The sequence below is a fragment of the Zootermopsis nevadensis genome, unplaced genomic scaffold (genome assembly GCF_977971745.1).
Source record: "Zootermopsis nevadensis isolate Lab colony 2312 unplaced genomic scaffold, Znev_1.0 Znev_ptg000006l, whole genome shotgun sequence".
NCBI classification, from domain to species: Eukaryota; Metazoa; Arthropoda; class Insecta; order Blattodea; family Termopsidae; genus Zootermopsis; species Zootermopsis nevadensis.
Genome location: NW_028259138.1, coordinates 2,354,570 through 2,367,350, shown reverse-complemented (window position 1 = coordinate 2,367,350; position 12,781 = coordinate 2,354,570). Strand labels below are relative to the sequence as shown.

General features: G+C 36.3%; 1 protein-coding gene across 4 annotated transcripts in view; it reads right to left on the bottom strand.

The window, feature by feature from the left end:
- LOC110832366 (endoplasmic reticulum metallopeptidase 1) overlaps window positions 1–12,781 on the bottom strand; it is a 36,106-nt gene that overhangs the window by 11,533 nt on the left and 11,792 nt on the right. For all 4 annotated transcript variants that reach the window (XM_022069288.2, XM_087343545.1, XM_022069292.2 and 1 more), the window contains 5 exons: window positions 10,260–10,380; window positions 8,857–9,159; window positions 7,632–7,870; window positions 4,626–4,806; window positions 3,142–3,326 (listed from right to left, as the gene is read on the bottom strand). In XM_022069288.2, coding sequence (XP_021924980.1) covers window positions 3,142–3,326; window positions 4,626–4,806; window positions 7,632–7,870; window positions 8,857–9,159; window positions 10,260–10,380 — 1,029 coding nt within the window. The remainder of the gene's footprint in view (window positions 1–3,141; window positions 3,327–4,625; window positions 4,807–7,631; window positions 7,871–8,856; window positions 9,160–10,259; window positions 10,381–12,781) is intronic.

Below are 12,781 nucleotides of genomic sequence, written 5' to 3'. Positions count from 1 at the left end.
TATTTGATGATAATATAAACCATTCTTTTCACAGTCCAACTATTATGAACGGCAAGTCAGCAGGGTTGATGGAAACATATAAAATCTAATAACTGCACAAAATCTACTGTAATTAGCGAAGAACAATACAAATGACTAAATCCATTAGAAATGCACAAATTGAATATGTAACAAAAATAACTAAGAAAACTGACACATATCAGAATCCTGTAAACTACTATTGCAACTTCTTAGAATGTGGACAGCATACATAAATTTAAAATTTGATAAACTGCATGTTAATACAGCATTCATAAAACAGCAGGTAAACTGACCAGCCTGAAAATCATTATCTGGATATTCCACATGAATGTGGTACACCTGGTCTCCATATTATAAGCATCTCATTGAAATAATTCTTAGTTGAAGTCAAGTAGAAGACAGAATACTATTATATGTACATGAGAGTTAAGGAAGTTTTTGTGGCACAGGAAGCCTGATAGCCAAGCAGTGTTGTGTACATGTGTAACTCCCCTATTCCTGAATGGAGAACATTTGTCTTAATACAAAGATATTTCTCACACATTTTTATTGCTTTCCACTGTTTGTAGTATCGTTATTCAATTATTTGTTTTGTAATTACTGACTACTTTATAACTTCCAGTGTCAAAGTATTAAAAGTAAATTTTACATCAGATTGGAAGAAGCACAATGTTTTTCAGTCTGCTTGTAGTACAGCATGACTTCTCAGGATGCATACACCATAGGAACTTATTTATACAGTATCTACACCAAAACTGATCTATTTAAACATGAGTTTACTAGCAGAGAGAACATGCTTAAAATGACTTAGCAATTTCAAGATAATCTAACAATGTTCCATCATATGTATCAGTGAGTGAATGATGTGTGAACACAGATGATAATATTTAAGACAGCAATTACTTTGTTTTAGAACTGCATAAAAAAAGGGAGTAAATGTTTACGATTAATACTGTCAAACTCAACTGTTAAAGAATGTGATAACTGAAAAGAACAGAATATACTCATGTAGATATCAGACAAACAACAAAGGAACATTCTATCAGACATTTTTTGAAGATTGCTGTCTTCTGGGTTGTATCATTTGGTAGAAGTTTATTAGTGTTTCAGAGGTGCTTGCTGCCTCCATCTTCTGGGTGATGAGTAAGTCATGCACAAGGAATTGGTTTGACACATAGGAACCAGTAAGTCAAGACAGAGCCTTGGACAGACCAGTAGACAATAGGGTCAAGATTGAGAGCCAATAGGACAGAGGGGTGTGACGCAGCCTGGCCAGCAGGAAGGGGAAGGACATGCAAGAGAGAGAGGTAAAAGAAAGTAGTCCTTCCCCTCCTGCTGGCCAGGCTGTCACATCCCTCTCCTTTTGGCTTCCAGGCCCTCATCTGATCCTCACCCTACTCCTCACTGGTTGTCAAGGTTGCCTTGAATGCCTGGTTCCTATATATCAAACCAATTCCATGCTCATAGCTTACTCATCACCCTGATCATGAAGACAAAACAAAGGCCTCTGAAACATTGGTAAACTTCTACTAGACTACAAGCTACTTCAACTCAGAAGACAGCCATCTTCATTCTCAATGTTGTGAGAACCTCATTTCCTACTTACTATCATTTCAATGAACTGGTTTCACCTAAAATAGTTTATCTGTAGGATTCATGTATTACCTTATCTCACATTTAATAATCTGTGTGATACCAATCTTTTCTGCTTATGTAATGCCTTTTTATTTAATAGCATTATAAAGAATCAGGGTGATTAAGCAGAGAAGAAGAAGATGGGCGGGGCATGTAGTGCGCATGGATGGGAAAAGAGGTGTGCACTGGGTATTGGTTCGGAAGCCTGAGGGGAAGAGACCGCTGGGGAGACCTAGACGTAGATGGGAGGATAATGTCAGGCGGGATCTATGGGAGATAGAAGTTGAAGAAGACTGGATTTTGTTGGTCCAGGACAGGGTCTGGTGGAGGGCTTTTGTTAATTCGGTGATGAACCTTCAGGTTCGGTAAGCTATCTAGTTAGTTTAGTTAGTTAGCATTATAAATAATTGCATAAACTGCATAACAATGAGCTTCATGGCCTGTACTCCTTACCTGATATTGTTAGGGTGATTAAAACAAGGAGGATGAGGTGGGTTGGACATGCAAAATTCATGGGGGGAGGGGAGGGGTGTTTACAAGATTGGGAGGCCTGAAGGTAGGAGACCACTGGGAAGACTTGGTGTAGGTGGGAAGATAACATTAAGATGGACCTTAGGGAGATAGAAATCAAAGGAGCTAACTGGATGCAGCTAGCTCAGTATAGAATCTGATGGCAGGCTTTTGTGAACACAGTAATGAACCTTTGGGTTTCATAAAGAAAGTGGGCTATTCTTTGGCAAGCTGAGTATACAATCAACTTTTCAAATAATTTCCTGCACCGTAGAGTGAGTGAGTAAGCATTATAAAGACTATTTAGGGGTAAGTTTTACAATTTTTTAGAATAATCTCTTTTTTGGTTCATTTTTAGTGCACCTATTTGTATTCCTGTACTGTAGACTATTGCAGAAAAGACGTAATCAAAAGTAGAAACTTTCACTGGAAACTGTTATAATTAAATTAAATTAAGTCTGTGGCGTAACAGCTCCAGAGAGCTTGACTGCTGGCCTCATGTTCACATGCCTAAGCAGAGGTGAACGATCATCCAACCAGATATAAGGTGACGTGTGGTCAGCACGACGAACCCCCAGCCATTGCTAGTTTTCATGACCGGATTACACTACTCATTGGAGCTCCCCAATTTCCTCACGATGCTGGGTTGGCACCGATCCCATGCACTGGTCGAAAGCTCATGAGAAAATTTCTTCTCCCCCGAGACTCAAACCAGCGCACATTCCATATCGCCGGTCCGAAGCATGATGCCTCAGACCACGCAGCTACAGCGCGGGACTGTTATAATTAAATTATGGAAAGAAATTATACGTTTCACCACTTCTGAAGACTGTGATGCCTTTTGCAGGGGATTCTGACATATGTAACTAATTAGTAAACAGATCTTTTAAATAGTGAGACAAACAAGGCCCATTATATGGCAGGTAAAAAAAGACGAAATACAGTAACCAATTACTACTGGCAAGAAATACTAACCACATAACTTGTTGACAAAATACACAGAAGAGCTGAAAGGATTCCAATTATGAAATCTGGATTTTTAACAGGCCCTATTCTTCCAGTGATGGGTATAAAGAAGCCAAATCCCATTACTGTATGGTACAAGAAAAAAATAACTGATGGTAGTGTACTGGAGATGTACACAGTCAACCACATATACACTGAAACAGACAACCATACACAACAATAACTAGAACTTCCAGTTGCTTCTGAGACAATTACATTATTGAAGCACCACCTTAATGTGAATTGCGGTAGGAGTCTACCCTGATTATGGAGAAAATACATTCCTCCAAAACAATGGTAACCACCAATAACACCACATGGTATCACAACCCACAAAACCACAATCCACATTTTCATCCCAACAAAAACCTCAAATTTCATATAATCATCAGAACTAAACAAATTCTGGGAATTAGGTTACCACAATGTCTAAAATTTTAATTTTGGTACCTAGTATATTCTGGAGTACTGTTCTAAAGCTTTTCTATATTCACATTTAATGTATTCTTATTCATCATGCAGACTGAAGCTTCAGCTAATGATGAAACAAGAAGATTTTCTCTACAAATATCATAACTACTGATTTAAGACTGATAACAGCTAATCCATGTGTTACAGACGCTCCCTTTGCATTGAATTACTGTAAACACCTTGCTCTAAACATATGTAGAATGATGTTCAGTATATGTGCTTGAGTTTATATCAAGAGGACAAAGCCTGTTGTTGTATTTTGCACACATTACACTGTGATAATACAGGCTGATCAAAAGTCCACATAACCGATATTAAAATATTCATTGATGGCTGCAATTCAATTCAATTTAAATAGATTAATAAGCACACAATATCACTCTGACTATACAACAGCCCATACAGGTCATGTCATGATGTAACCTGTTAGTTGTTGTCAAACAGCTGAAGTGCAAGGATGCCTTTTTCAAAAGTCTGAAGGTTGGTATGGTAACAGATGTTTGAAAAGAAAACAGCTTAATTAAGGGTTCTTTTGGAAATAATATAACATGCCAAAACTATTTTAATGTAAGGATGGTAACTGACATATAATAATAATCTGACCTGTAGAATTTGTAAGGTAATGTGTTATAAAGACATCCACTAGCAGATTTAGAGATTTCAAAATCTGCACTACACAATCCTTCAGAATACTAAAAACACTGTGCCAACAGCACATGCTTTTATTATTTTATTTTTATCATTTAAGCCTTCCATACATTTTTAAGCTACTGAAATCTGTCAAGACATAAATGAGTTACAAGTTTCACCCAAAGTTTTGCACAAAAAGCAGTTTCCTGCCTACTAAATGACCCACAGAAGAAGGGAACTGCTACCCTACCTTTAATGTGTTGATACTGTGTACAAACAGTAAAAAATTTGTTCTTCTGCTATGGCATCAGCTACAATAATAAAAAGGATATGTTAACACAGTAAGAACTTACAATTATTTCTCCAGCGAGACAGATTGAGCATTAAACTGCTGAGTGTGGGAAACAACACAAGAATCATGAATACAAATGTTGATCGGATGCCACTGATGGTCCCTGCTAACAGCAATATGGTCCACAGACACTGAACACCGTTCACATATAGCCGACATTGCACACCAAGAACGAAAGGAGACTGAAAGATACAGAAACCACAATCAACAGTTCATTATATCCCTGCTACCAGTAATGTTAACTGCTCAGACAACTGTTCAGAAATAATCAAATAATTAAAGTAGAGCTACATCTGTGCCTCATTCAATAACATAAGGACATATTAGGGAAGTGGAGGTACTGTCCATCAGCCAGGAGAAAATCCCTGCTGGGGGAAGACGGTTCTGGTGCGAAGCAGGGGGAATGTTTCTTATCAGGTGGACTAGAGGGCTGCTATTGGTGGGAAGTATGACACGCCAGAGAGTTACACTACTGCACACAGACTGAAAACATCAAGCAGGTAAGAGTAGCGTGTAGTTAGTGCACCTGTACTGTGTTATGTGGGTGTTGTAATAATATTCTAGATTCAATCACTGTGCCACTGTGAGGTAATCTTAAAGCTATACCCGTTAGAACACATGTAAGCCTTGTGTCTATTGTTTGTTAGTGGCTGTGGAACGAATACTTTCAGGATGGCTAGTAGCAACTCGTCACTCATCGCGAAATCTTGAGCATGCGCGTACATCAAATTCCTAGCAGGGATTATCTCCTGGTCTGTGGACAGTAAATGTGTCACTTATTATACCAAGATTCCATTGGTTAGAAATTTGGTGTAAAAATCATTAACTAAGGATATTAACATCCTAGAATTACTAATTATTAATTTGAGTGCATTAACTTAATTTAAAAAATTTACATTATTTAGTTCACAAATCTGAAATAAAATAATATATTCTGATCATACTTCAGAAATAAATATGGAATGGCAACAGTTATCCTCAACTATGAACAAAGGTGAACAATCAGCTTCATGTCCAGCTGCTTTCCCCACAGGGAAGATTCCAAATACTAATTGGATGGGAGACTGGATGATTCGCAGACAAAATCCCTGAACCCCAGTGCTCTACACATATCCAGTCAGTTACTAAGATATATGCAGAGTTGCAAGACAAGCCTAATGCAATAATGAAATTAATTACTGATCGTATATGTTATCACACAGAGTAGCAACAAGATGTGAGAGATGATAGAAGTCAACAACACAAGTTTCAATCCCTTCTTAATAACTACATATTTAAAATACAGAATGATCAAAAAGTCATGCAACTCATATTAAAATATTTATTGATGGCTGCAATTCATAACAATTTGACTGGAATAATAAACACACAATAACACAGTGACTATAGAAGAGCCCACATAGTTCATGCTATGTTGTAACCTGCAGCAGTCTGTCTTGTCTTTCAACACTTGAAATGCAAGAATGTTCTTTTCAAAAGTGCAATGAATGTTCATTGTCAAACACAACATGGCATCTTCTTTTTACTTAATTTGCCAGAATGAGTTCTCCTGTGCCAAACAAACTGACAATATCTTATCTGGTGAACCATTTCCATGACACAGAAAATCACTGGGTTGGATCAAACATGATGAAAAGGGTGAAAGCATGGTTAACTGAATGTGGTGGACATTCCCAGCACTTATTATAATATAACACTACTCTTTTTATTTTCTGATTTCAATCAAATTTATTTTTTGACAAATAGAAGATGTGTCAGGAATAGGTTGTATGACTTCTTGATCACCCTCTACAACAGTGGTCCCCAACACGGTGGCCGTGGGCACCATGGTGCCCGCCAAGGCTTTTTTTGGGTGCCCGCGTTTATACGGAAAGAGGTTATACTGAGTATTGAAGGTCGTTCAACCACGAACATTATAAAATCAAAGCACAGATTTCTACTTATTAATGCCCAACTTGACGGTTGTTTGCAAGCAGCAACATCATCCTATACTCCCAAATTTGAAAAACTGGCCGATGAAATGCAGTGCCAAACATCACACTACCTTCCCACTTGAGTAATAATAATTGTACTTTTGAAAGTACGTATTTCTGATTGCATGGTTTCTTGCATCATTAAACGTCATGTTGTTTTGTGTATTATTTGTGTCCATATCTTATTTGTCCAGAGAAAAGAAAATTTGGCTTTGTTAATTGGTTGGTGCCCGCCACGATCTCATAAACTCTCAAATGTGCCCGTAGGCACAAAAAGGTTGGGGACCACTGCTCTACAAACCTATGTAATAAGAGGTTCTAACAATTGTTAGTATATTTATTTGACTTCATGATGCATCAAATGTTGAAATTATGAGTAAAGTATGGGGGGATGATTATGAATGATAAATTGGATGTGATGAAAAAGATCATTGTTTATTTTAAACTACTATCAGGATTGACTAAGGAAAACTACCAAAAACCTGAGTCAGAACAGCTAGTTCCTATTTAGGATCTGTATTGTGTATATTGCATATTTACAACATTTTGTATGCATGAATAGTATGAGCCATGTAAAAAAGTCTTGCCCCTTTTTTAGGGAAAGAATTTTGAATAAATAATTGTGATTTACATGTGCATAAATATAGAACTTCCTTTGAAAATGAAAATTTATATTTCAAAATATGAATGTCAGGTGACAGAGACATCTTTGTTCTGTCTGCACAACGAACCATTATTCACCCAGCTCCTTCATTCCAAAGATATTCAGGGTAGAAAAAGCATGATTTCCATTTCTCATGTGATCAGTGAATATGAAGATGGCTGTTATTTGGGATGTTGTGTCACGTAGTTTGCTAGAAGTTTCCAATGTTTCAGAGGCAATTGATACCTCCATCTTCAGGGTGATAAGTCAATAAACTTCTACCAAACTACACAGCACAACTTCCTAGAAGACAGTCATGCATAAGAGCTAGATATCAAGATGGTATAACTTGACCACAGTACAGAAAGGCTTTATGCACTGATAGACTTGCCTGTTTATTAATGTACTTTTGAAGCAGCAATGGGAACACCATACAGCAAACAAGAACAGGGCAGTAGTACAGGCTGAATACAAGGCCTGGTCTTGTGAACCAACTCATTGAACTACTGAACAGGTCAAGGATCAATGCCACTAGTAGTACATTTACAAATGCTAGCAGCCATCCCACCGCTGGTATTACACAGCTCAATAGAAATAACTTTAAGTAACCAGTATGATTCAATCCTGGACCTGTAAGAAGAAATGCAGTACAAAAATACCCATTACTAACTTATTTAAAAAATAACTCTTTCATTTACAAAGTTATAGAATGTTAAATACTATTTTTGTTTGTGAGATTTGTTCATTTGATGCCATATTGTATTTTCTTCACAATTTAATGATACTGTAAATTGAGTTGATATTTACCATCATCTTTTTCATTAGTCTTCCATACTATCCAACATTATCGATTATCAGACCATCTTTCAGTCTCATTTAGGTCAGATAATTGAGACTCTACTATAAGTCAATCATTTTCTTTAACAAAATCAATCAGTAGTAAGATATCTGATACTAAATTATTAATCTTTCAATACAGGGTTTAATTTTTGTTCTTGTGGTTTTCATTCATTCATCAGTAATTTGTATCAAACACGATCCTGAGTCAGTTCCATCTACTTTCCACCACCAAATCTTTTTTCCCTTAGATCCATTCTGGCATTATTCTTTCAGTTCCTTCCCCATTTTCCGAGTGACTGCTTTCCAATACATTTCCATGCCAAAATTCCATCTTTTTCCCCCTATCTTAAGACAAATCTGCTGTAATTTGAAGCCTGATTTCACTATCCTACCACTATTATACCTCCTGTATAAAACAAGTAATTCCTAATTATTATTTAATTTTCAAAACAGTATTCACTTCTATTAATTATAATAATAATTTTCTTTATTACAGAGTTTGTCAACAATGGAAAACAATTTTTCATAATGCAGATTACTCATTGCTTTGATAATGGTGGCAGCAAGCACCTCTGAAAAATCAGCAAACTTCTACCAGACTACGTGGCGCTACAACCCAGAAGACAGTCATCTTCACTGATAATGATGACAATAATAATAATAATGAAAATTATGACAATAACAATAAAAATATAATAAACAGCAATAACAACAAGAATTTAATAATAAAAACCCACAATCCTTTTCAGCACTGCAGCCACAAATAATTACATTACCTGACTTGATAGTGTGGATATTCTTTGTAACTGTGTACACAGACAACACAACTATAAAGACATTTAAAATAATGCCTGCCGTCTCTGAATAGCTGACCATGAAGAGTCCCAAAACATCAAAATACACAGTTCTTCCTGCTGCATACTCCTGTGGGTTGCTTAAAATATCAGATGAAGCTATGCGCTTAGTAAGTGCCAGCAAGTTATCTCCTGTGTGCTGCAATGTCCCAGTAGGAATTGCATGAAGATTATCATACCTAGTGTGGTACACATAGCCATTCATTGCATGAGCAAAGTCTAGGCCTGAAACAAGGGAGAGTCAAATAAGCCAATGGAAATTGTATTTGACTGCAAGTTGACCTGGTACCTGAATGCTATGCAATGGGAAAGTAGAAGTGTAAGTAAAGATCCACATATTCTTAACCTCAACTTCACATTCTGACTGCTCTACCCCAAAGAAAAGATGCCTTAGCATCCACTGGATAGGAGGCTGAGTGGGCACCAGAGCCTGTCTGGACAAGCTAGGAATTGAGCTCCAGACATCCAGTCTAAAACTTAAAGCATCCCACATTAATCTCAAACGTTGTCCTGTACAGTACACTCCCATGTACTGAATATCACAAAAACCTACTTCAAGTTTTTATACAGATGCGGGTAGCCCTCGATTTATGCCGGGGATGCGTTCCTAGACAAACCGGCGTAAATTGAAACTCTTTTATAAAGTAAATCAATGGGAAGTCAGTGACATGTGTTCCCAGCACCCAAACATTGACAAGTAATATAATGACATTACATTTAAAGCTCTGAAATAACGTAAATAAAATAAAGGGAATTTAAAAAATATATTTTATACACTTATAATCGGCAATTCGTTGGTCCCCACGATTTACTGCGATTCTTTCATGTGACTGATGTGTACAGTCACCTCTGTTGTTATGCGATAGCTGCATTCATGTAAGACGCCTAGCTACAGAAAATTGCGTAGTAAAAATAACCCCGGTACCTCCGCAGAGATTAAATTAGTCCTTTGAAAGTTTAAAGCGCCAGGATTGAAATTGCATAAGAGCAAACTCGCATATGCAAAAGTTTGCATTTCACAAACATCTGTTACCAATACATCGATCTCATTAGAGGAAATTCGTGTTAACAAAACAGGTAATTGCAGAGATAACTGTATTTATAATTTTTATTAAAAATCAGCGATGTAAGAATTACGATTTAGTATAAGAATCAGTACAAGATACATTGTAAAATGTTATAAATAATAGTAAAATATATTTTTTCCCATTTTTTGACTTGCTGGTTTCAAAATTGGCATTATTATGAACCTGCGCAAATCGAGGGCTACCTGTATATATAATGTGCAATTAAATATTTAGGTGTTGCATTGTCTTTCTTCTCACCTGGAATTTTCCCAAAGTCTCTGAATATTCTGTAATCTGTATCTGATGGGACTAAACCACTCTGGAAAATGTCTTCACCCAAAACATGACCATGTGGATGTGGCACTGAATCTGCATACATCTTTAAACATGAAAGAAATGTGCTAACGATATGGACTAAATGTTCTAAAACAATAAATACAAACATTTCTTTATTACCTATTCTCAGATATTACAACCAGATAAATTAATGGTGTATTCCAATAATAAAATGAGATTTAAAAAAAGTGTGTCTGGAAATGTCCAATGTAATTTATGAAAGAAAGACACAATACTTATGCCTTATGTTTCTTCCATGTTCAAACTCAGGTAGTCTCTTTTCCAAGCTAGGATTTGAGGTTCTCATGGCAGTAATTACAAATCACAATGTTCCAAAGAAAATGGGTGAAACCAGTTATTCCAACAAACATGTGATACAGTATTCCATATATAAGATTTATGTTAAAACGGCACTGTCCCAGCAATCTCCAAACTGCTTGTAAAACTAAACAAAAAATATTGAATTCAAAGAAAGCTGCTTAAGTCTGAGGAAAACTGTTAAAGTGGAAGAAGGCAGAGGCAAACAGGGGAGTACCAACTGAAAGACATAACATACAGTCTTTATTTGTACTCATAATCTACTTGACTGCACTCCCAAAGAACCACATGGATGGTCAAGCACTGTATATGAATTATAATGACATTAACAGCAGTAGTAGTAGTAGTGATGGCTAGTGAAAATACTGAAACTGTAATTTCATTAGGAATGCAAGTATTTTAGGAAGATACATAATTAATCTGCCAGATGAAATTCTATTCACTGTATAGGTATAAAAACAGAATGGAAAACCTTCTTCATGCAGTATTACTATTACCATGACTGTGACTCATCTTCATTTGAGCTGATCATACCCTCTCCAACAAAAAACATGCACCTGACATTTTCTAAGACCCAAACCAGAAGTGATGTAAGTGTACAGCCATCATCATAATTAAGTCATTTGTAATTTCCTTGTATTTGTTCATTTGTAGCTTTTTTATACCTTCCATTAACTACAATGATTTATGCCAGATGTCTGTTCAACAAAGACATCAGCATGCATATAATTTGAAGAACATATATTAATGTTGATGACTTTTCCAAGTCCTCCAAAAGCACAACAGAGGTGAAAGCTTTTCTTCAGTTGGTTGCTCATGTTCCCCTGTAGACTTGCAAATGAATATTCATATCAATGAATATTCATTTGCAAGTTCAAGTCCTGATGTCTAAATATATATTTTAATGCATTTTTTGTATTCACACAAATAGGCCTACATGTTAAAACCGTGCACTTGTTATATTAAACTACATATGTTTCAAAGCTGTTGCCTTCGGTGGACTAGTGGTTAGCATGCTTGCCACTGGACCCAAGGTTCGCGGGCTCAAACCCGGCCAAAGTCAATGGATTTTAAAGGTGATAAAAATCAATAGCACGACTTCCTTCGGAGGGGAAGTAAAGCCAGCGGTTCCATGTCGTAGATTTATGGCATGTAAAATACCCTACAAGTATGAATGAGATGTTTCGTAAGCAAAACTCAGCAGCCATTTCTCACCCAAGTCTTTAGTGATTCACTACTAAATGGCTTTAGCAGACAAATCAGGATTGAGCAGAAACTGTGCGGAGGCAGTGGGATTGTCACTCACAACTCATAAATGCACACTTCATAGACAAAGAAACCTCCCACATGGGAGGAGGCCAAGGCTCAGCTTCAGGATGTTGCGCCATTGAGTCAGTCATGTTTCAAAACTTCCATGTGGAACCCATACAAACATGTAGTCGAGTAGCTATTTGTTACGAAGCAAAAAGTAATCATCAGTATCATCATTTACGTGAACACTGCATTATTTGTGGTGAATTGATGAGGCTATAAGTGTGAGAAAAGCAGGTATTTCTTTAATTTTTCCATAATTTATTGTTCATCATCATTCTGATTTAAAAATTCCGTGTTTGAATAGACAAACAATTTTATTTACAAAAACACATCTTTTATAATTTATTTTGTTTTGTATAAGTACACCAATGACTTATATAAAAATATGAATTAGTTTGTTAGCTATTAAAGGGCTGTTTTCAAGTCCTGGCATCTTTAATAAGATGTCTGGAATCTTGGGGAGCTTCAACCATAAATATCATTAATCTCAGCATGAACTCACCATTATGTGACAGTTCCACATACGCCTCAACAAGCTAATCAGACAATAACTTTTTATTAATTTGTCATTTCTATGCAATTATTAATCCTATTATTACTGCTTCAAAAGCTATAAGAATTACAATACAAACAACAATAAAACAGGAATAAGAATAAGGATATCACTGGAAATAACAATAATAATAACAGGAGCAAGACAGAGAATGGTGATATTGTTAACAGATGGAAAGAGTATTTTAGTGGTATCCTGACAGAAAATATAATTGAGACAGAGCAGCCGACATATTATACTGTGGATAATTATATTGAAG